The 25,534-nt window shown below is 37.2% G+C and overlaps 1 protein-coding gene across 5 annotated transcripts in view; it reads left to right on the forward strand.

The window, feature by feature from the left end:
- The window catches only part of tbc1d5 (TBC1 domain family, member 5), a 637,433-nt gene that overhangs the window by 558,323 nt on the left and 53,576 nt on the right, over positions 1-25,534 (forward strand). For 4 of the 5 annotated variants that reach the window (XM_028818192.2, XM_051935905.1, XM_051935903.1 and 1 more), the window contains 3 exons: positions 1,518-1,603; positions 8,673-8,929; positions 20,766-20,828. In XM_028818192.2, coding sequence (XP_028674025.1) covers positions 1,518-1,603; positions 8,673-8,929; positions 20,766-20,828 — 406 coding nt within the window. The remainder of the gene's footprint in view (positions 1-1,517; positions 1,604-8,672; positions 8,930-20,765; positions 20,829-25,534) is intronic. The other variant, XM_028818195.2, reaches the window with a different exon arrangement.

Here is a 25,534-nt window from a genome sequence, read left to right on the forward strand (position 1 = left end):
GCAGGCAGTTTAGTGTAGTGGTTAAGGCTTTGGGCTACAAACTCTGAGCTTGGGGGGTTCAAATCCTGCTACTGACACTATGTAATCACATTCAGGTCACTTCATCTGCCTGTGCTACAACTGGAAAAAAATAAAGAAATGTAACCAATTGTATCTCAAATGTTGTAAATTACCTTTGTTTAGGGTGTCAGACAAATAATAAGCAATAATAATAAGAATTATTGGTGGATAATCCAACTACAAATACAAGGACATATTTCCCCACAAGGTCTCACCCAGTGAAAAATGTCAGATTATGTACCAATGTGTGTATGCCATGTATTGTAATGAAATATGTACAGCCTTAAATAATGTGAAGAATAAGGAGGTACTTGAAATCCATTTCCACTTTTATAAAAATTAAGTGGTACAGATTTAATCAAGGGTTTTCCAGATTAAGCAAAATAGTTGGACATTTTTGCCTATTTGAATATGATTTCAATTTTAGCTTATGTTACATTAACTTGGAAATAAATTACAATATATTGTAGAATCAAATAACAATACGTCATACATTTAAAAACATAAAAATTCAAAATATTGTATTGTTGTGACTATAAAGGGGTTTCTGTCAATTCCCATCCAAACTGATTAGAAGAGTCTCATTCTCTGACTTCAGTTTCTGGTCCAAAGATATTCTGAAATATTGAGAAGTGAATCAGATTTATTCCCAAATAAGAGCTCATATTTGTTTTTTGCTTTGTACCCAATGCTGCCAGGTTAGGCCCAGACTCTTAAACAATTGCTTTATTGATTTTCATTATTTTTAGAAAAATAAAAATAGAGTTGGTAGTTAAGCTTAAGACCTCTAAGTAATATGTAATGACAAAGAAAAGGTTGTGTTTGTTGGAAAATGACTGGCTTTAGTAGGAATCAGGTTCAGTGTGTAAATGTTGTGGCATCTTCTGTAAAATGTTACTTATTAATGTGACAGTGGGAGGTGGTGGAACAATGTGTTGTTTTTCTTTTTTTTTTATTTAGACACGGTTATAAACAGTAAAATAAACTGTCCACTGAGTCTGTTACAATTAAAGAGCAAGAATATGGGAATGCAAGAGAAGGCAGGCAAAAGGATTGATTAAAAGCAAGAAATGCTTTTGTAATCAGGATGGACTGAACCATCCTGCCAAAGTTGGGCCTGCAGCCAAAAACTACTGGCTGCTAATAAAACTGAAAAGTAGACAGATCTTAAGGGACTAACACCAGATCCATTATTGTTTATACCCTGAACAATACTTCAAGGCTTGCAGATTTGCTATGTGTAGCCTGCCATCTAGTGGTAAACAATGTATTTTTATTGTCATTTTGTAACGGATTTTTTTCTGTATTTATGGTGTTATTAACTTAACACCCATTCAGGCTCAGGTGTTAAAAGTCACTTTTCTACCCTCCATAAGCCAAACAACAGTGCACATTAAATTGTTTAACTTTCATCAATATAACACTATTTTCTTTCTCTTATTTTTCATTTTGTGAAGAATTTCCCTCGACCAGTAAACTACCAGTTCCATCAAAATTTGGACTATTACAAGACACGAGGAGCAGACCTTATGAACAAAACTCGGTAAGGCCTGTCAGTTGTGACCCTTCTTATGTCAAATGTATACTCACTGCCTTCCTTTATTTGTCACTTTGTGGTATGGTTCATTATTGCTTTGATCAGTAAAATAGTCTTTAGTAATGCTTACTGTGAAAGGTGCTATCTATAGATTTTAGATTGATCGATTAAATGATCATTTGTAGTTTTTCAATTTTTTGAAGTGTTTATATGGAAGCAGTGTCCCTCCAACATGGTAATGCGTAGGGTCACAGAGACAGAGCCTATCATCATAGCATCGGACACAAGTCAAGACTCAACCCTAGATGGACTTCTAGCCATTCCTAGGGCACATTCGTCAATTCAGACTTTTTCATACAACTTTGATGTTAGTTTCACAAATATATTCTACTTAAAATGGAAAAATGTTTAAAGGGTTCACATATTCATTCCTTAATGGCTTTGACCATAAAGTATTTAATTCTGTATCTACTATTTGCACAAATATTGACAAAATGATCATGCAATAGTCCTTTAATCTTCACCTTAAAATCAGTAAGGTTAGGTTATGAAGCCCTTTCAGACATTTATTGCTCCAGAGTCATATTTTAGACAGGCCTGTAATAATCAGAAAAATGTTTACAATAAATGTATACGTTTGTGTGCCAGAAATGCATTTAGAATGATGAAGGCAATATTAGTGCCACTCCATTCCAAAAATTTAATTAGACAAAATCCATATTGGGAATTTTTAACAAGAAACTGTCGACTGACCTCACTTTAATGCTTCCAAGTATCGTATTATTTTCTGACTACCAGCCAATAAGCACATTACTGAGTAAAAATGCAAACGATAAATTAATTAAATGTATAAACTTTAAAAATATGTATATTTAAAATGTTCATATTGTCATTTCTGTACCATCAACACACTTAGGTTAAAATATGTCCTCTAAACTACAGGTTTAAGCATAGATGTTAAGTATTAGTTTTGAAAACTGCTTTGGTGTTTTGAAGTGGCACTTGCAGCTCCATTAGCCACTGTCTCCAAGACACAAGTGTCTCTCTGTTTCGGGTCTCTGCAAACTTCTCTTGGTATTCTTCATCACTTGCTGCTGCTTTTAATGTAGCAGCTTACATGACCAGTTAAGAGGGCTCATTCGTTTTGACATACATGCTGGACAAGGAGTTGCCTAGATTTCATTCACCTAACAGTCCATATGATAAACACACATACACACACACACACATACACACAACCGGTATGCTGAAAGGTGCTATGCAAATAAGACTGCTTTGGTATGCAGTGTGCAAACTGCCACATATGCATGTCATTATGGCCTACTTTGTATGCATAAATATGTGGAAAATGTGCAACGCATATCAACAGCCCTGTAGCACAACAGCTTGGAACTTCTGAAAGGTCTCAGTGGCTATGACTCCCAACACAGCTGTCACATTATGCTGCACCGGCATGGCAAGCCTTTGCTGTGGGTGCTAATGGACCCAGATATTGTAAGAAAGATAAAAAGAATCGATGCAAATTGAAATCAAACTGAAAACTGAAAATGAGGTGCTGTTTCCTGACAAGCCCATATAGAGATACAGAAGGAGAGAGAGACAGAGACAGCCCCCTCTGTGAATGAGTAGTAGGTTGTTATAATGGAGAAGTAAAGGCTCATCACCAGTGGTAGAGACATCCGAAAATGTGCTCTGCTGGGAATAACATCTCAGATATGCCATGTCAACTTAGGCATTGCACAAAAGAGGAGGAGACACCAGTACTGTATCATTCATATGAGAGATTAGCAGTGATTTGTGTTCATTTGATTATTCATTGGATACATTTAAGCCTCTAAATATTCTTCTATGTGTTTAAAGTTTTCCTAAAACAAGCACGGTTATTTGTTCAGATTCCCTATACTTGTGATTAATATGTGATAAAGAAGACTAAAGAAGAAATAAAACACTTAACTATTGCCAAGTGTTCGTTTACTGTAGTGCAGGATGCGGTCTGTTTCAAAGTAATATACTGTAGCGACACACACATATAACTTAGGATAAAGCCACATTCCCCTTTACTTAACTTTAGCACCATTTATTTGCTATGTTAAAGTAAAAATTTTATTTTCGTTTTTGTGGATTTTCAACATGTATTTCATTTTTGAAACCAAGATGTTTGCAGTGGCACCACAGTTCTGCTGTTTCAAGTATCACTCACAAGTGTTTAGTGAGGCTGTGCACTAAATGAAAAAGGCAGCAGCAGAGTACCACAGTTAATTCCACATTTTTGATCTGGTCTTATAAGCTAACCACAGTCACGCCAGTTTCCTTCCACCTTTCAGATTTATGTATTGGTGTGTGTGTGAGACTGATACACTAAGTGACAGAATATATTTTTTTTCTCTGACATACAGCAAAATTCACTGCAGATGGAGAGCCAGGTTATAGATAGGTAACTGATCAAGGTGTCAAGTGTAGTTGGAGGCCAGCTAATCTGAAGTTTTATGAGGTAGGCGTTTTAAGTTGCTAATGTTTAGAACTGTGTGTGCAGACAATAACATGTAGATACAATTCATATAAAGCACACTGGTCAGTACTCCAGGGATCTGGAATTGATTCACAGTTTAGTCTGTCTTTGCAAAGTGTTCAGGTTTTCTGCAAGCACTCCAGTTTCCCTGCACATCCCGAAGTCACACATTAAGCTGACTGGTCTGCTGTGGTTTCAGTAGTTGTTCCTGCATTGTAATGGTGTTCCTTCCAGAGCTTAGTCCTTCTTTACTTCCAGTACTACTGGAACAATTTTTTTGCTTATAGTGACATAGTAAAGAAAATGAAAAATTAATGAAGTATGTGAAATGTAGATGATTTTTTTAACTTGATGTGTTACATTTTCTGAATCCTATAAGCCAGTACAGGCAGTCCCCGGGTTACGTACGAGATAGGGACTGTAAGTTTGTACTTAAGTTGAATTTGTATGTAAGTCAGAACAGGTACATTGTTTTAACAAATGCTATTGTTGACCGACTGTAACCAAGTGCTCTGCCAATGAATGATGGAGTTTCACCTCTTTCTGACCTTTTTATTATCTCTACTTTATTTTCAATGGTGATGATTTTTCTGCTATTTACTGTATCACCAGCACTTGCATCAGATTTGTGTTTCAGAGACATTCTTGAAGGGTGAAGACAAAAGGTTAAGATGAGCTCTTCTGCTCAGCACTGTACACGCTATCACAGCAGGAAGGCATCAGTCGTCAACACGTCTGATGTATAGGGTGGTCCAGATCTAATTATGCAATTTTCATTACGCTTTAACTTATTCAGTTTATTACATAGAAAATCACCCGAAAAATCCCGGACCATCGAGAAGTGTGCAAACTGACGACATGAAGAATCGTCTTCGCGCTGATGGTCCAGATCTAATTATGCAATTTTCATTACGCTATAACTTATTCAGTTTATTACATAGAAAATCACCCGAAAAATCCCAGACCATCGAGAAGTGTGCAAACTGACGACATGAAGAATCGTATTCGCGCTGAACTGGAATCGTCCCTGCATAAATCAAAGTCATCCAGACGATCGGGATCTGCAGAATTAGATCTGGACCACCCGGTACTGACAAGAGACAACTTCCTGCTATGTACGTAACAGTACAAGCAGGCTTGCTATTGAGAATGAATGGGGGCAGCGAGGGGCGGTTCATCACCAGCCCACCTCACAGCCATCTCCACTACAGTATGCTGCCTGCAGCGTACGCAACACCACCGCCTCCATTCAACACGCAGCCATCCGAGGCACACTACAATGCTACACCCCTGCCCCGTTCAGCCACAACCGGATCACCGCTTGCAGCATTACCAGCTGCGTACCTAGAACGAACGGGGCAGCCGTATGTGGTGGGTGGGCAGTGAAATTGCTTGCCGCTGGGAGCCACCTGAGGGAGACTACACTGCGCAAGCAACGAAATCACCAACCTCCAGCCACCGCTTGCAGCGTCCGCAGGCCGAAGATGACGGAGCGGCAGTTACTGAGGCGCATGCGTCGCAGCTCCGGCCCCGTTCGTATGTCGTAGGTCGGATGTCCGTAACCTGGGGACTACCTGTATTGATTTATTTTTAATTACTCTTATAACTATTTCTTTGACATCTTGTAAAACACTTTGAGCTACATCCCGTTTATGAAAATGTGCTATATAAATAAATGTTATTGTTGTTGTGATCATTATTCAAGTAGCAATAATCAATGAAGTTGACCTGAAGCAATAAATTGTATTTAACACTAACATTGTAGGTTGTTTGCCTTTGCTTTGGAGCATATGTAACATTTTTATAATATACAAGCATGAAGTAAAGGAACACAGGCCACCCTATAGATAAAATGCATATAGTATCAAATAAATTGTTAATTTTGTGCTTTTTTTCTAGTACTCATATCCTTCTTTTTGAAAAGCAGAAATAGTCAGTTGCTGCAAACCATATTTGATAAGCCACATTTTAGTCATAGTGACACTTATTCCAAATCATTTTTTATTTAAGCAGCTATCAAGAATACACTGAATTGTCCATTTATTTTGTCAACAGGTCGATTTAAAGTGTCTGGTATATTTCAAGAATAAAATTTTTCTCACAAAACTTTCCTTGGCTCAGACTTTAGATGAGAGATCAAATTGTACCTAATACTGCAGAGAAATATTAGTGTATAACTTACCTAATTTAGAAGTTCATATATTTTAGACATTAAATTTAAATTGAATGAATATTAGTATTTAGTTGTTCTTTGGGTGAGTTAAAATAATGATATCATCAGAAGTTATTTAAACTGATTTGTAATGTGAATGATAGAGGCACTGTCGACCCCTTGAACCCTCAGACCAGACGTCAGACACCAGATAAAAGTCCAGTATGACTTTATTTTATAATAATAATGTGCACCAAGCACTGTACACTCCATTGTACTCATAAATAACACAATAATAAATCAATAATCAATCAATCTTCCACTCCCAGATGCATTGCCACCCTTCCACCCAGCTCAGCTCAACGCTCTGGTGTTTCACTGTCCTTTTTATAATCCTTGACCCGGAAGCGTTTCACCCTCTCTGTCCATGTGACCTGGAACACTTCCGGGTCAGATAAAAATCCTTCTTTTCTTCACCCAGGAAGCACATCGTTCCCTTTGTCCACGTGACTCTGACGTACTTCCTGGGCGTAAGGCAAATAGTCTCTGTGCCTCCCTGCAGCATCCTCTAGCGGGCCCCAAGGTATCCAACAGGGCTGAGAATAAAAACTACATTGTCCAGTATTCCCTGCTGGTATTCGGGGCACCTCCATGCTGCAGGAAGGGCTCCTCCTGGCGGCCTGGGGGTGTTGGCTGGGATGACATGCCGGCCATATCCCACAATAATTATTTAATATAAAGGTTTTAACATATGAAGCATATACTTAGTATCTACAGTCATGTGAAAAAATAAGCACACTACTTGGAAATTGTTAACTTTTCCAACATATTTGAACCGGCAAGCAATAGATGTTCCTGCAAATATGGGCAACAGGTAAAGGAGATATATTTGAATAAAATCACAAAGAAAAGTTGCCTTTTCAATCATTTCTTCAACAAAAATATCAATAGATGTAATGGTGTACTGGTGAAAAAGTAAGTATGCCCTTGGCCTCAGAAGCTGGTATTGCCCCTTTAGCAGAAATGATAACACTTAGGCATTTTGCTTAACTGATTCCCCAAAGTCTCTGACTTCAGCTAGGTGATATTTTTTAGCAACTCCTCCATGCAAATTTCTTCAGTTGTAAGGTGTTTTTGGGGTTTCTTCCATGAACTGCCCATTTAAAACCCCTTCCACGACATTTCAGTGGGATTCAAATCAGGGCCAGTCCTTAACCCACCATTTCTTCCTTGGTGGATTTGCTAGTGTTCTTTGGATCATTATCATGTTGAAAGATCCATTCCTAGTTCAACTTCAAGTTTTGGACAGGTGGCCTCACGTTCTCCTCAAGCACACTTCAATATGATGCAGAATTCATAGTTGACTTGATGGCTGCAAGCTGCCCAGGTCCTGAGGCAGCAAAGCAATGCCAGCATATAACATTTCCACCACGATACTGCACAGTTGGTATGAGGTTCTTATCCTGAAGTTCTGTCTTCAGTTTCTGCCAAACATGTCTACTTTTACTGTGGCCAAACAACTCTATCTTTAATTCATCTGTCCAAAGCACATTGTTCCAGAAGGCTTCGATTTTGCCTAGATATCCAATGGCAAACTACAGTCTTACTTTAATGTTCTTTTTGGAAAGGTCCTGGCACACCTTGCATGTGGGTCAAATTTGTGCAGTCTTTTTCTGATTGTAGAAGCATGCAGTTTGACACCAACTGTTTCAAGAGTTACCTGCTGATCCTGAAATAAAAGTGTGGGGTCCATGGAGAGTTGTTTTAGTATCAAATGGTCAGTTTTTGGCCAGAATTTGCTGGGCCAGCCATCCCTTGACAAATTAGCAGTCATTGAATCTGCTTCATTTGTACATGATTTTCCCTACAGTGAAATTATTATCTTCAACTATTTTGGCAATCTTTTTAATTCCTTGACATAGGTGTCCATAATGCTCTTTCTGAGGGCCTTAGAGAGCTCTTTGTGTGATGACACAACACATGTCAATATCAAAAAATGAATGCCAGACCCTCGATATGTGTGATTTAAGTAAGACAGGTACCACCTGCGTACTCCTAAGAAGTCTAATCATTGGCACCTAATCTGGAACACCAGATTCTAATTTTATGGTTTTGAAGAGGTGATAAATGTAGGGGTGTACTTACTTTTCCCATGTAACAAATTTTATTTTTGTTCATTTAAATTATGAGAATGCATGTACCATGTTAATGTTATGTGTCATTTGTTCAAGTATGGCACTTTTATCTGTGGGCACTGGTTACATGAAAATCAAATGTTTGTATTTTCAAATATGTTTTATCAGTCAACAATTTTCATGGGACACACTTACCTTTTCACATGACTGTATAACATATCTGACTTAATACTTTGACAAAAATATGTAAAATGTATTTTTATATATTTGTGTCTTTAGAGCAACTGCAAAAGCAGCACCACTTAACATCAATAAGGTATCAAGCAGTCTGCTGAATTTTGGTCGGAAACTCATTGCCCCAGCCATCTCGGCAAATCCAGGTAGTATAGCTCCTGGTGTCGGTGATGGTCCTGCAGCACCACATCAAACACTGGTGCGATCAATGGTTGAACCTTCCCTGGGTATACAGCAGCAGCAACAGCATCAACAGCATAGGCTGATGAAATCTGAAAGCATGCCCGTGCATCTCAGCAAAGGTAAGAGTAAAAAAGTGTATTCTTACAGTAAACATTAAAAACATTGGTTACTGTTGACACTGTTCTTCTAAAAGCAGTTTTATGTTATACAATGGAAAAAGTAACAGTGAGATGTTTATGTAAGATATTTAAAAAGAAAGCCTATTATTATGTGTGAAATTTTATTGCATATGAAATGACAAATCAAAATTACCTAATTGCATAATTTGTAAGGTTTCTTATGCACAATATTATATGCAAAGTCTTATGTAATTTATGTGTATTTGCATTGCTGGTTTTCACTTTCTATTCAATGCTTTTTCTGTAGTTGTACTAACTGTACTAGAAATGACAACATAAATTTAAACTGAGCAGAACGTGTAGTATGGTTAGTGTTGAGCAACCCAGTGTTGCAATGGTTAGCATGGCTGTCTCACAGTACCCAGGGATTTGTGTTTGAGTCCTGGCCTTGTAACTATGTACATCTGCACATTCTTCCAGTGGGCTTCCTCCCACATTCCAAAGATCCTCAGTTTAGGTTAATTGGCAATTTTAAGGACCTGGTTTGAGTAAGTGTGGTTGGATGTATGAGTCGGCTCTCTGGTGGATTAACTTCCCATCTGGACTTCTGTCTAGTGTCAGCAGGGATTGGCTGTAATGCCTCTTAATACTGTTACAAAAATTGAGGTTTTTTTTAAAATAGTAATATAACATTGTACTGGAGCAACTGTCTAAAACAGGAGTACAGTTGGCAGTTCAAGAATTAAGTGTGCCCTCTGAGAACAAGCCAACAGATGTTGCTCAGAGGACCATGGTAGTTTAAAGTGAATCAAAGTGAATCCATTGCGGTGTGTATAGTCAAACAGTTAATTTCAATTACTGTTGTCATCTCTTTCTACTGATGTTTATTTTCAGTTTCTCAACAGTGAAATAAATTAGTTCAAAAACGTTGAACAAAAACATGTTTACAAAATCACAGTACAACTAATCAATTTGCATGGTCATGCCCTATTTCAGAGTAAAATATATTTCCTTATGCTGTTTTGTGTGTAGACCACAATTTGTATGTCACATTTTTTATTTTACATGTACTGTGTACATGTAGAGAGATGGCACTCTCCATCCTAAATCTGTATATAGTGAATAAAATGTATGACGCATTGAGCTGTCTTGACTATAAGTGAATTGGTGGCATCAAGCTATATTAAAATCTTTATGTATTTCTATTGCAAATATAATCTGCAGTGGACTGTCAGAAGCAGCCACCCCAGCTTGTGCTGCACCTTGCTTATCTTATGCAAGAGTTCATACTGATCTACAATAAATGACCTGCATCCTCTGTTAGCAACTGATTACTTCCAAAGCTTAAACTCCCTCTGGCAATACAGTTAGAGATAAACTATTACTGACAGGTAGAGAAACATCTGAATCTTTACGTGTTATAGTGGCGATTGACCGAAAATTGTTAGAGGAGGTCAGTGAATTAACTGGACATGACTTTTAGTATGTTAAATTATCATTTAGACATATATTTAAACAGATAAGAATATATCTTGATAAATATATATATATATATATATATATATATATATATATATATATATATATATATATATATATATATATAAAACAACAACAACATTTATTTGTGTAGCACATTTTCATACAAATAATGTAGCTCAAAGTGCTTTACAAGATGAAGAAAGAGAAAAAAGACAAAGTAAGAATTAAAATAAGAGAACACTAATTAACATAGAATAAAAGTAAGGTCCGATGGTCAGGGAGGACAGAAAAAACAAAAAAAACACCAGACGGCTGGAGAAAAAAAAAAAATCTGCAGGGGCCCGCTCAGCCCCCTCTAGGCATTCTACCTAACATAAAAGACATCAATCAGTTCTCATGGTATTCAGGATTTTCATGGAAGGACTTGATGATGACGGTCACATATATATATATATATATATACATACTTCTATCTATCTATCTATCTATCTATCTATCTATCTATCTATCTATCTATCTATCTATCTATCTATCTATCTATCTATCTATCTATCTATATATACACATACATACATACATACATATATATATATATATATATGTATGTATGTATGTGTATATATATATATATATATATGTATGTATGTATGTATGTATGTATTTATATATATATATATATATTTATATATATATATATATATATATATACACAGTATGTATACTGTATATATATATATATATATATATATATATATATATATATATATATATATATATACTGTATATATATAGAGAGAGAGAGAGATACTAGGGGGCTCTGCCCTCTGCTTGCTTTGCAAGCCCACCACTTCCACAACACCCCAGGGCATGCTATACACCAGCCACTTCATGTCTCTGCTGCTCGCATTGTGAAGGGGGTGGCTGAACACACGCTTTGGAAATGCGGATGGATTACCTGCTTGCTTACTGCCCCTCCTGCCACTGTGCGTGTTCTGCTTCCTGCGCTGCACGTCAATCATTTCAAAGCCTGTACAGCAGCCGTCCTCGCTTTGCTCACTTACCCCCAAGCCCACCACAAACCCACCCCTCCCCCCACAAAACACCCCTCCCCCCACCCCCTGGGGGCACGCTAGGCGCCTGCAACTTCGCATCTCTGCTGCTCACGTTGTGAAGGGGAGTTCTTCCTGAACGCACGCTAAGGGGATGCGGACAGATCAGCTGATGTCTTTCTGCTGCTGCTGCTGAGCTGCGTGTTCTGCTTGTCGCATTGTGCGTCGATTATTTAAAAGCCTGTACGGCAGCTCTCTTTTTGTCTCACTGCTTTGTCTTGCGGGACGTTAAAGTGTCTCTCGCGGGACGTCCGGGGTGATTATTACTTTCCTTATTTTCTGAATTTGCACATAGATTATTATTGTTCTCTTGTGCATCCTTTTTTGCCTTCTTTTCTCTCCAACGGTTTCGTGTGTCTTTTCGATGCGCTGCTCTTTCTTTCACGTGCCATCTAGAACGTATAATATTTTTAAGAGCTGGGAGCACATGAAGTGTTGTGATGTCTAGTCTCACGTGATGTCAAAGTGTCTGTCCGAGATGATCACGTCTCGACCCAAGATATATATAAAACTGCTCAAAAAATTAAAGGAACACTTTGAAAACACATCAGATCTCAATGGGAAAAAAAAATCATGCTGGATATCTATACTGATATGGATAGGGTAATGTGTTAGGAACAAATGATTGCCACATTGCTTGATGGAAACGAAAATGAGCAACCTACAGAGGGCTGAATTCAAAGACACCCCGAAAATCAAAGTGAAAAAATGATGCGGCAGCCTAGTCCATTTTGCCAAAATTTCATTGCAGCAACTCAGAATCGTACTCAGTAGTTTGTATCGCCTCCACGTGCTTGTATGCATGTCTGACAACATCGGGGCCTGTTCCTAATGAGACGACAGATGGTGTCCTGGGGGATCTCCTCCCAGATCTGGACAGTTTGAGGTGCAGCCAAGTGGCATCAGATGGACCGAAACATAATGCCCCAGAGGTGTTCTATTGGATTTAGGTCAGGCGAGCGTGGGGGCCAGTCAATGGTGTCAATTCCTTCATTCTCCAGGAGCTGCCTGCAAACTATCGCCACTGGGCATTGTCATGTACCAAGAGGAACCCAGGACCCACTGCACCAGCATAGGGTCTGACAATAGGTCCAAGGATTTCATCCCAATACCTAATGGCAGTCAAGGTGCCGTTGTCTAGTCTGTAGAGGTCTGTGCGTTCCTCCATGGATATGCCTCCCCAAACCATCACTGACCCACCACCAAACCAGTCATGCTGAACAATGTTACAGGCAACATAACGTTTTCCACAGCTTCTCCAGACCCTTTCACATCTATCACATGTGCTCAGGGTGAACCTGCTCTCATCTGTGAAAAGCACAGGGTACCAGTGGTGGACCTGCCAATTCTGGTATTCTGTGGCAAATGCCAATCGAGCTCCACGATGCCAGGCGGTGAGTACAGGGCTCACTAGAGGAAGTCGGGCCTTCAGGTCACCCTCATGAAGTCTGTTTCTGATTGTTTGGTCAGAGACATTCACACCAGCAGCCTGCTGGAGGTCATTTTGCAGGGCTCTGGCAGTGCTCATCTTGTTCCTCCTTGCCCAAAGGAGCAGATACTGGTCCTGCTGATGGGTTAAGTACTTTCTACGGCCCTGTCCAGCTCTCCTACAGTAACCTTCTGTCTCCAGGAATCTCCTCCATGCCCTTGAGACTATGCTGGGAGACACAGCAAACCTTCTGGCAATGGCACATATTTATGTGCCATCCTGGAGAAGTTGGACTACCTGTGCAACCTCTGTAAAGTCCAGGTATCGCCTCATGCTACCAGTAGTGACACTGACCGTAGCCAAATGCAAAACTAGTGAAAAAACAGTCAAAAAAGATGAAGAGAGAAAAATGTGAGTAGCCTCCACCTGTTAAACCATTCCTGTTTTAAGGGTCATCTCATTGTTGCCCCTCTAGTGCACCTGTTGTTAATTTCATTAACACCAAAGCAGCTGAAACTGATTAACAACCCCCTCTGCTACTTAACTGACCAGATCAATATCCCAAACGTTACATTGACTTGATACTATATTCTAATTCAAAAGTGTTCCTTTAATTTTTTTGAGCAGTATATATATATATATATATATATATATATATATATATATATATATATATATATATATTGTGAATTTCCCATTGGGATTAATAAAGTATCTATCTATCTATCTATCTATCTATCTATCTATCTATCTATCTATCTATCTATCTATCTATCTATCTATCTATCTATCATTTACTGATATTTTTAGATGCAGTCAAGATATATATACAGTGGACATTTTGTAACTCTAGGTAGAAATGAGTTTTTCCTCTGAATTTTTAAGGCCTGGAGATGATGGGAACGTTTCGTATTGGATTTTGGCCCATTTGACTCAATAAAAGATAGATTCTAGTAATAATGTGATGTACGGGGTCAGTGACAAGGCTTAGACATACTGTAACACTTCAGTGATGAGCAGTTGGTATTAAGAGGCCCAAAGTGTCCAAGACACATTCTCCACTCATTTGTAGTAGTAGCAGCACCAGCCTGAATCATTGCCACAATGGACGATGGATGCATGGATTTATGCTGCTTATGCTAAGTTTTTATCCTACCACATGTTGAAGCAGAGATTGACAGTGAAAGTGAAATTTGTAGGCTTCAATTGTTCAATACTGATGACTGCAAGCCAATTGTATCCTCATCTTCTTGTTCTTAGCTGACAGAAGTGCAACTTGACATGTTCTTTATGCTTCTCTAGCCAATTCTCTTCAAATTAGGATGCGTTGTGCATTTAAAAAGACCTTTCTGTACACTATTTTTTAAAATGCTGATATCTGTGTATTTCTGGCCTTTCTGTTTGTTTGAATGAGTTTGGCTATTCTCCTCTGAACTTACTCATTAGCAAGGAGATTTTTTTCCACACAGCTGACAAGTACTGGATGTTTTCTAATCATGGCACCATCCTAGGTAATCTATGAAGACTTTATTGTGTGAAACTCTCAAGAGGGTAATAGCAGTGACATTAGAGCAACTAGACCTTCTAGTGCTGGAATTCAGGATTCACTAATGGATAGTAATCTGTATATATTTACTGACACCTCCAGAAGTGTAACTATTATGAGGATTATTACTGGACAGAGAGAGCTGCTTTGATAGCAACGTGGAGATCAGAGGACAGGTAACCCTTCAAATTCTGAGGGATGCCTGTCCTCATCAGTCTAGAGCAAATTAGCAAATGAAAGGTGAGCAAGAGGTTGGATATCGTCCAGGTTGATAAGTGTAACACATGGTCCCAGGTAAGCAGAGGTCAGACCATGTAGCACATTTAGAGATGAAATAGGAATGACAGGAATGGGATTCTGTTACCTCTTTAAAGTAGGCAGATAAGGAGCTCCCTTGGGGCTAAGGGCTGCTTCTGAAGATTGGTGTGCATTGACATCTGTAGGCTTTCTAAAGAGATTTCCAGCTTGACCCAAAAAAGTTTTTTTTAAGTCTTGGACAGAAGTCGTGAAATGACGATTAGAGCTGCCTTGAGCCAGAGCACACATGAAGTAAGGAGGTGAATTAGGCTGAAGGTTTACTGGCAGGAATGGAGTCAAGGACAGTGAGAGTAAAACAGTGGAGATGAGTAGATGTGGTTTACAACACCTATTTGGACATGCCCTGAGGGACAGCAGACATTTATTTAACTTTTTTACCTTTCGATTTACTTTTTATCTATTGTTGTTCATTAGTGTATCTTTATTCTGTGTCTAATTCTGTATTCATCTGTCTCCTTTTCATAATTCCGGCTGTACAGGGGCTTCAGTAGGATATACACGTCTGTTACAACATATACCTTTTTTAATTTAAAACATGACATAATATATAATATTTTAACCCATACCCTCAACCATTACTTGTTTCCTGACCAAAAAACATACACACAAATGGAAAGTGCGCAACATTAGATTTCTTGGCTAAGTTTTTTGTAATATATAATTACAAACTGTAAAAGCTGCCTTATTTTTGAGTATGAAAAGAAAGATGTTGCTATGATTTGTCAACATATACACAGAACATACTGAAAATATGGGATTTTTGGTTTTGGTTTTCTTCAAAAAATTGTGTTTTCCAGTTTGTTTTTCTTGACTTGTTTTTCTTTCTTTAATTCCAGTTTACACAAAACTAACAAGATACTGCAACTGTTTTTTTGCTGCTTACACATGGCATTTTTCAGAATCTTCTGATACTAGAGTTACACCAGTCTTATATTGTGCCAGTTTTCCTAGTCTTCGATTTGGCTGCACTATCTTTACTTGCTTGTAAATAACCCATATGTTTCACATTTCAGTATTCATGATTCTTCCTTATTTTTATAAGCCCTTTACCGTTAAGGTTAATTTTTTCTTGGCTGTGGTACCTGCAATCCTAGCCAGATTTCTTTTCCGATTTCATTTGCACGTCATCTTCTTGGATGGAGTTCAAATGAATTAGTTGCTTCATATTTTTTAATTATCCCAGCAAGTGCAGACCTTGGCACTCCAAATTCCATATCAAGAATTTTAGTTTTGTTTTCTTGCTGTCTGCTACATTTACATCTCTTGAATAAATGTAATCCTTCTGCCATGTTATTTGTTCATATTGCATTTGTCTCAGCTGAATTTTTGGCTTTCAAATTTATGATCTTTTCATTACAGTTAAAGATTTTTTGGATCTGTTTTGAAAGCATATTTTTCTGCTTGTTTTAATAATTGCAATATGTGATGACACTCACAAAAAGATGATATAATAATAACACTGTTACATTGTTATATAGCCATCCAACGTATCCTTGTCAAGGTCTATTGGAGGATGGTTCATAATCAAAGGTAGAGTACCAAAGGTGTAAATCTGCCAGAAGCCACCTTTTGTGGTGGCGATCTGTGCCACCACCACCCTGATACCATGCTGCCCCCTTTGTTTATGGATTGAATGGTGGGTGTCCCAGATGTCCACATGACCACCATTATCTTCAGTTTCTTCCATGTGAAGCCTGAAAACCATAAGGACTGATTTTGAACATCTGTGTTAGGTAGAATATCCATGCAGATTTTGTATTGTTTTTTTTCTCCAACCTAACTGGAGTTTTGTTTTTTATGTCCTCCTAGCTATTCAACATTACCTTTTTCTTTGTTACATACTGTATAATATTATTTAGTTTTGTAAAGCTCTTAGAGCTACAATGTTTGTATGAAAATGTGCTGTATAAATAAATGTTGTTGTTGCACAGGAACAGCACCACACGCTCACTAATTAAGAGAACAGGCAGTTTGTCTTTTGACTATGGAAAGAAGTTAAAGTCCAAGAGGCAGTGGAAAACACATTCAGTATGACTATTTGGACAGATGGCTGCTTTTCTATAACAAAAATGATATATTATAATAACAATTGTACCTTTAAAAATACATGATAAAAAACCCTAAGTAAACCAAATCCAGTAACGTTATACAGACTGTTCAAAGAAATATTCCACCCAAAAATGACATTTTTTTAAATGTTGATTACCCCATGTGTTTATAGTGTTGGTAAAGAAAAATAAATGCAGAACAGAACTCACAAAGTTTATGCTTTAATGATGGCAGATGTTGACCAATGCTGAACAACAGCAAACAATGTGAAAACCTTTATGTCAAGTCATCCAGATGTATACTAAATGAAAGTAGCCACAATCTGGAACCCTTTCACACATAGTCACACTTTTGCACTTCTTCTCTCGCTTTACTAGAAGATTCAGTTTATCATTATTCTAGCAAAAAAAAAAAAATTTCAGTATACGACTGGTCAACTTGACATGAATTATACGACAGAAGATTTTTTTTTCATGAACGTTTTGATATTGTTTACTGTTGTTTAGTGTTGGTCACCACCTGCTTCCATTAAAGTAGAAACTTTTTTAGCTATATCTACATGGAAACATGAGGTTAAAAATTTTGCTCTGCCATCATCACAATCAAACAGAGTAACATTTTAAAAAATATCACTTTTGGGTGGAGTATTCCTTTAGCAATGACACAATGTTTGAATATACCACACTCATGCAGAACTATATAGCCCTTGGGTGGCTCGTATACAGCATGATCTACTGTATGTACTTTAAAATTTCAGTGTAATGCTACTTGCATCTTTTGGCCTACCAAACAAAATTAAATAATGGGTATAAATACATACACATGACTTGCAGCGCATTGTGTTGCACTCATTCAGTAAGCTTTCACTGCATAGCTAAGCTTGAGCTAACCCCCAACATATGTTTAATGTATAAATCGTGTATTTTATTAATGAATTGGTATTTTAGCACAGTTTCTCACATTGCTTAAAAAGAATATTCTACCCAAAATATTTTTTATATATGCTATCCACTCTGTTTAGTTTATATTAATAGTAATAACCAATAGTAATAACCAAGAAAATGTCCCAAACACATTTTTTATGAAAATATTGTTAAACCACTTCTAGAATAATGCTATGGTCAACAAAAGCAGAACACGCTTAGATGCACCCGAGCATTTAAATTAAAGACCTGACTCGCTGACTCGTTCATTGGTCAGGGGTCCGGACCAGTAAGAGGTTATTCATTGGTTATCATTTCATTTTACATGCACAAAACGACATGAAAAACTAATGATTAAAAGTTAAAAACATCATGAAGAGAAAAAAATGTCTCTTACATGTGCATATCCGAAATGCTTCAACTAGCAGAAAGTCAGTTCATCCATGCAGTGTCATAGACTGCTACTCAATAATCTGAAGATACTCTAGTGCGTGCTATCTGACCACTGTGAATATAAATGTAATGATAGAAGGCAGGTCTGCAATCCAAATGCTTTCAATTTTCGTTCATAAGAGTGCTGCGAAGGTGGTTTATTTAACAAATTTTTTTAAAAATACACATGTGAACATATGACTGGGCAACCTGAGATGTGGATTATGCAACACAAGTAACGTGAGATTTATTTAATGGATATTTTTGATATTATTTGCTGTTTTCCAGCATTGATCAGTGTTAGCACTTTTGAGTATTGAGTAAATCTCTATTCTACTTGAAAATGTGATTAAATGTTTTTCTGGGCCATCGCTAAAAAACTGTATATGAAAAGTAACATATGAAAAAGTATACAATTTTTGAGTGGATAATTTCTTTAAGCTCTAAAGTTTAACATGTTTCTAACAACAAATTTGCACACCTTAATAGCCAGACAATATGACAATGAGCAACCCCATATAACAACAAAACAAAATGTCTGGATATGAACCCGAACTGCACTGTTAACGGCCATTTAGACAATCAAGAAATGTATGTGACATGCCCAGGCATTGGTCACTGCTTCTGGAAGCTAAGCTTGGAATTAAGTGTTTGGACAGCAGAGGATGAAACATAACATTGTCTCCAGCCACCTACAAAGTCAGCATACTGTAGCCTTATTAATAACTGAAAACTTCCAGCCATTAGGCCTTACTCAGTTCCTTGGTTTCCATCTACTCAGTATCAGCAAATGCATCTGTTTTTATACAGCATAACATTATTTTAAGCATTACAGGAGTCAAGAATTATTAGGAAATTGAATGTACAAATTGTGTTAGTGTTGTACTTTATTTGCCCCAAGGGGAAATTTAGCCAATTTGTGAAAAGATTGTAATACGGCAAACTAACTTTGTTTGTTTGTGGCCTCTTGCATGTCTGTCTGATAATGAGTCTCCATGTGTGGTTATCAATTCCAAAGGGGCATGGTAACCTTTGCAAAGAATGTGGGTGTTTGTGTGTGTACGTTTGAGGGTACTATTGTATAATTTTAACAAACCCAAAACTTAACAAGAGTGTGGTAAAATTAATACTATCATTAATACATATGTAAGCCATTTGGGAAAGCCAAGGTAAAGGCTCACAATGCTGTCTGTCAGATCTCAGGTTTATGCATGTTAGGTTAACTGGTGACTCAAAACTGGTCCAGTGGCACATTGTCATGGTTACTTCATCTTCTGCATTTATCACTTTGAGGACAGACTCCAGCCCTGGAAAAGCTCAACTGCATTAAGCCTGTGAAATAGTGCAGTGTGCTGAGTACTTATAAAAGGAAGTCAGAAGTGGTAACAAGTGTCCTGAAAAGTGCTTAGCTGTCAACACATTCTGGTAAATCAGTGGGGACATTTGGCTGTCTTTATGATATGCCCTTTTTTTGTTCTTCTTGGCTTCTTTCCAACCTACACCCCTTAATGCCTCAGGGTCAATTGCTTATTTAATTTCCAGGCATTCAAAATTACTTGTGGGTTGAATGTCCTTCTCTTAATAAAGCAGAGCCACAGCTGCTCCCGGCCAGGTCATGCTTTTTTTTTTCTTTTTTGGTAGCTTTAGGAAAATTACTTCCCCTGCCTTGAAGTACCCAGTGCTCCATTTACTCCAAAACAGTGCTACCAAAAGCTCCTTTCCCCACTGTGACATGCTAGATATTTGCATGGGGTGTGTTTTTTCTGTCCACAGTATAATCATATGGGATACAGCAATAGCACATTATACAGTATATCAGCATGTGACATGCTTCTCTAAGAGATGATAGTTCTTTGGGGACAAGTAATTGATCTAATGGTTATTACAAAAAGACTTTGACAGTCAAATGATGAGCATCATATGACCAAGGAATTGGAAAAGTTGTGTCTGATACTTGTTTTATTCAGAACTGTAGAACTTGTGATTGATAGAAAGAAAGAAAGAAAGAAAGAAAGAAAGAAAGAAAGAAAGAAAGAAAGAAAGAAAGAAAGAAAGAAAGAAAGAAAACGAACGAATGAACTTGTCCCCAGGAGGAAATAATTCACACACACTTTGGTCTAAACACAAATAGTAGTGGAAGTAGTAGTATTAGGACACTTTCAGCAAAAGTAATATATTTTTTTTTGGGTTAAAAAAAGTTTACACTTACTTGGTATTTGTACTGTTTTTTATTAGCTGTGCATATATTCTTGGTAATATTACTGACTGAATTACTTACATTTATTTAGTTGTGTCATATATATAAATGTCTGATAAATTAAAAATACATCTTTAAGTATAATGTTTAGACTATCTTGACACCCCGTCCTGTTAGCAGTTTCACCTAGATGCTGATCATCAATATACTGCTCTGTTTTTACCACTGTTGATAGGATTTCTCATGTAAAAATGATGATGACATCTTACAATTTAAGTAAAACAAGAACTGTTTACTTTGATACAATGCCAGCCTTTTCTTTATTAAATATAAGCTTGTTTTGTTTGCCAGATGTATTTACAGGTGGTGATGCTCAAGTCTCTGTTCCTGTCCAGACTGTAACTGACATCCAAGGTAACAGCTGCCATGGCAACCCCTGGTCTTCCTTGACTGCTGTATTACCATGTGTTTGTTCTTTCATTCTGCTGGGTGCAGAGTTTTCATGAAATCATCTTATTCATGCATGTAATAGGAGCGTTTTGCCACTAGATGGCTGTGGTGTTATTTCATCTGGCTGTGCTTCATTGAATGTAGTTGTTTGTTTATCTTCTTTTCTGGTTGGTTTGCTCCTTACTCTCATGATATGTGTGTCTCTTCAATGTTGAATTCAACACAGAATTCACTGTGTTAACTATTTTTAATAATATGAAGATAAAAGAGAAATTAATAATATGCCCAGCCTCCCGATTGATCTGTGGAATTGGATTTCGTAAAATAGTAAAGTATTCAAGCATTATGCTTGGGGTTGTAATGCCTGAATTAGTGGTTTCAACCTGAAGAATGTGGTAATTTTAGCAGCATCTTATTTTTTTTCCTAATTAGTCGGCATCAATATAATTTAACCAGATATTTATTAATACAGTATGTCCATATAAGATATGCTGTCTTAGTTTAATAATAACATCTGATATTACGAAGCAGTCTCTGAATTGTAATATTTAATTAAGGGTGGTATAGTGAACATATAGCTGTACATTGACAGCTCATGGTCATTGGTGCCTTCTGTCAGGAGTTTATATTTTCTCCCTGAGTTTTTGTGGGTTTCCACCCACATGCTAAAGATATGCCGTGAAATTTGGTAGCAAGTTATAACTGTGCCAGTACAAATAAGTGTATTTTGGAGTTTGTTCTGCAATGCACTCCACTAATACTAGATAGAATAAATTAATAGATACATCTGTAGGACTTAAAAAGAATGTTTAAAGAAGAATTACCTTCTCAATGTGTACTTTGTTATGTGTTAATTGATTTTATTGGGTTGCATTTGTATCACCAACAGCAAAATAACTCCTAAATTTAGCAATAATAATGAATTAATCAGTAGTAACAACTGCTGAACATTTTATTCATTTAATGTTTGATGCCTCCCAAAAGTGGGGGGAAATTACTTTTTGACTTCCTCTGGCACAGTGGCGCACCAGTTAGCACTTATGCCTCATGGATTCAGTATCTTGAGCTGGACAGTTTCTATGTGGAGTGTGCATGCCACACAAGTTTTCCTCCCATATCCCCAAAGAATTGAAGGTTAGGGTAATTGGTACACGTGTATTGACCTAGTGTGAGAATGTGAGGGAATCAGTTCTACAGCAGACTGTCCAGATGCTGTGCACTCATTGTTGCCAGTTTAGCCTCCTGCCCCCTGTGGCCCTTAGTTGCATTGAGCAGGTTTGATAATGTCTTACCTCTATCTGTATTAATTCCATTAAAGTGTTGTGGTGTGACCTTCATACTTGTCGAGCTAATTTATATGTTTCTTCCTGAGCCCTTTCTGAAGTTTCTGTTTTATTCTATGGTATTAACAATGCACAACCTTGCACTTTTCCTTGGCTTTCCAAAAGAATGTCCTATGGAGACTTATGAATATATATGTGAACATTTCTTTAATACTTTTAATTTGCATTTAGAAAAGTAAAATGCAGAAATGTGTCCTAAAATAGTTTGTGGAAATTAAAGTTTGCACGAAAAGAAAAACATGCTAAATTGGTAGGAGCAAAGTGTAAAAGGTGTGATGGTCATTTCTTGGTCACCAGCAAACAGACAATCTAATAAACATCAAATCCAAACCACAATTATTAAACAGAATTCTTAATTCAGAAGCAAAATATCAAAGTTAGCCAGAAACACAAGGAGAAAAATAATACTCATAATCAGAAACCAACTCCATCTGAATGGAGATTAATGGGCCACATTTTTTATTAAATCTCACAAATACAAAAATTAACAATTAATGCTAATTTTTAAGTAAAAGATAATCCTCCTGGCACCCATCTTACACCCACAGCAAAATACACACATTGAAAATACAAAATAGCTTAACAAACCTGGATAAACTTCAAGTGCATTAAAGATACACTACGATAATAAATAAGGAAGGCATCTAAGCATTACAGAAAAATACACAAAAGACCGACAGGAATGGTAAAAGTAATATTGGGAAAAGAAAGAATTAGAAAGGGCCAGACATACTAAAAACCAAAGGTAATGTGTCAAGCAGAAGAGTTAAAAATGAATAATGTTGATGAAGTAAATGGTGCCCCACTATAAAGAAAAGAGCACAGATTTTGAAAATGTTCTTGGAAGCAAATGCAGAAAAATAATTATGCCTGAAAAGAAAAGAAATACGGGGGAATATGTATAGAATATGAACAATATTTTGAGATTAACATGTGTGGCTGTTAATGCATAAGGTTTTGCCTGTCATGATCCTCTGTCATTAGTTGACCAAAGAGGTGTAAAGCCTTTAAAAATAGCCAGAGAAGCATGCCTGAATCCTACCAGACTGTCCAGAACAGGTACACATGAAGGAGATTGAACTTTGGCCTACATTGGACCAAAATGTGCTTTTTTTACTTCAAAATTCAAAAGTATACCAAGAAATATTAATAATTCAAAATATATCTCAAGGGAAAGGAGGAAACCATATAAAACCTTTGGCTGAGCACAAAAGTGGTCCACCAGAAAATCTTTATAAGTAAAATTATTTATTGAACTAAAAGAATATAATGACTCAGATAGATACTTAGAGTTGCCAAACAGGCAGTCCAGTAAACATCAGATCCAAACCACAATTATTAAACAAAACTTTTAATTCAGAAGCAAAAGGTCAAAGTTATCCAGAAATACAAGGAGAAAAATAATACTCACTATTTAGAAACCAACTCCACCAGGACTTCATTTTGCAGCCTGCCTTTACAGGACTGAGGACAGTCCCTTCTCAGTGATAGAAGAGTGGCCCTGCTTCCTGGGCAATCGACCCGTAAAGTACAAAGAACTTGGGAGGACTACATAATAACTTAATAGGCTAAATTGAACAGAAAATATGTAACTAAACAAATCATAAATGTACAGAACAATATTATAAAAATGGTGGAAAATGATGAACAATAATAAAGTGAACAACATAATTACATGATAAGCTAGGGGAGGAACCCTGCCTTGACCATAACACTGCCAAAAATATTATAGGGAAAGACATGCTAGTTTTACTGGTAAAGTGCAGTTTTCCTCCGGAAAAGCAGTGCAAGGGTTGAAGCTCAGCAAGGAATTATTTGTATACTTTGTCATTTATTATCATCATATATTCTTGCTTTGACAAAAAATAATTAGGGTACACCACAATGAAGGCAACTGAAGCACTTAAGAGACTAGAATGGATTGAACAGACACAAAATTCATTACTAAGAAATTATCTATCTGCTCCAAAAGGCTTAATCACACCTGGAAAAGCTGGTAGCACTGTGAAGATTGTTTTTTTGATTTCTCCAGTGCCTTCAGTACCATCCAGCCATCCCTGTTAAAGGGTAGAGATATACAGGTGGATGAGCCTATGGTGTCCTGGATAATGGACTACCTGCCAGACAGACTGCAGTTTTTGAGACTCAAGGACTGTGTTTTTGATAAGGATGTGAGCAACACTGGAGCACCGCAAGGAACAGTCCTGTCTCCTTTTCTCTTAACTTTATACACCTTAGACTATAAATTTAACACCAGGTTATGTCACTTGCAGACATTCTCAAATGATTCTGCACTGATGGGATTAATTGATACAGGGGATGAGACCAAGAATATGTGTCAGGTGGAGGACTTTGTTTCTTGCTTCAGAAAGAATTATTTGCATCTTAACATCAGCTGAACCAAGGAACTGGTTATTAACTTTTGCTGCACTAAAGAGTTTCTATGTCAGGACAAGGAATGGATCTATAGGTGGTCCACTCCTACAAGTAGTTTGAGGTCCACATTAATGACAGGTTGGACTGCTCTCATAACATTGAGAAGCTATACAAGAGAGAGCAGAGCAGGCTCTTTTTCCCAAGGAGACTGTGTTCCATTAATGTGTGAAGTGACATCCTTCACATCTTCTATAACTCTGTGATGGCCAGGGCAGTTTTCTATGCTATGGTGTGCTGAGCTGGTAACATCACTTCAAGAGATGCCCACGAAATCAGCAAGCTAATTAAATGGGCGAGGTCAGTTATGGGATTCACTCTGGACTCTCTGGAGGTTGTAGCAAATGAGAGAATTAAAACAAAACTGAGTGCCATTATGAACAATGCTGCACATTCTCTCTCTGACATACTAACACTGAGGACTTTCAGCCAATAAATTATTCAGTAGTGTGTCAAAAAACACATATCAATACGCCTGCATAATGCCAAACTGGTACTAGGACTGCCAAGGCAGAATTTATTTTTCTTTTTAATTGTCCCGCTTTTTAGTAATCCTGTGTGTGTGTGTATATGTATATATTGCATAGTTTACTGTCAAATAATGCAAAGAGTACGTGACACGTGTTTCGCCCAACCACAAGCATTACCTGGTAGGTAACTACAATCAGATTATGATTCAGACTACGAATGTCATGAATATGTGTGTGTGTATATATATATAGATAGATAGATAGATAGATACTTTATTAATCCCAATGGGAAATTCACATATATTTTTTTTTTGTATAATCATATATTTATTTACTTAAACAGCTTCTATATAAAGTCAAATTTCCCAAGGACAAATAATGTTCTGTTCTACTCTATTCTATTGTAAATATGCAGTAGTACAAT

This window comes from Erpetoichthys calabaricus, chromosome 13 (genome assembly GCF_900747795.2).
Source record: "Erpetoichthys calabaricus chromosome 13, fErpCal1.3, whole genome shotgun sequence".
Classification (NCBI taxonomy): Eukaryota; Metazoa; Chordata; class Cladistia; order Polypteriformes; family Polypteridae; genus Erpetoichthys; species Erpetoichthys calabaricus.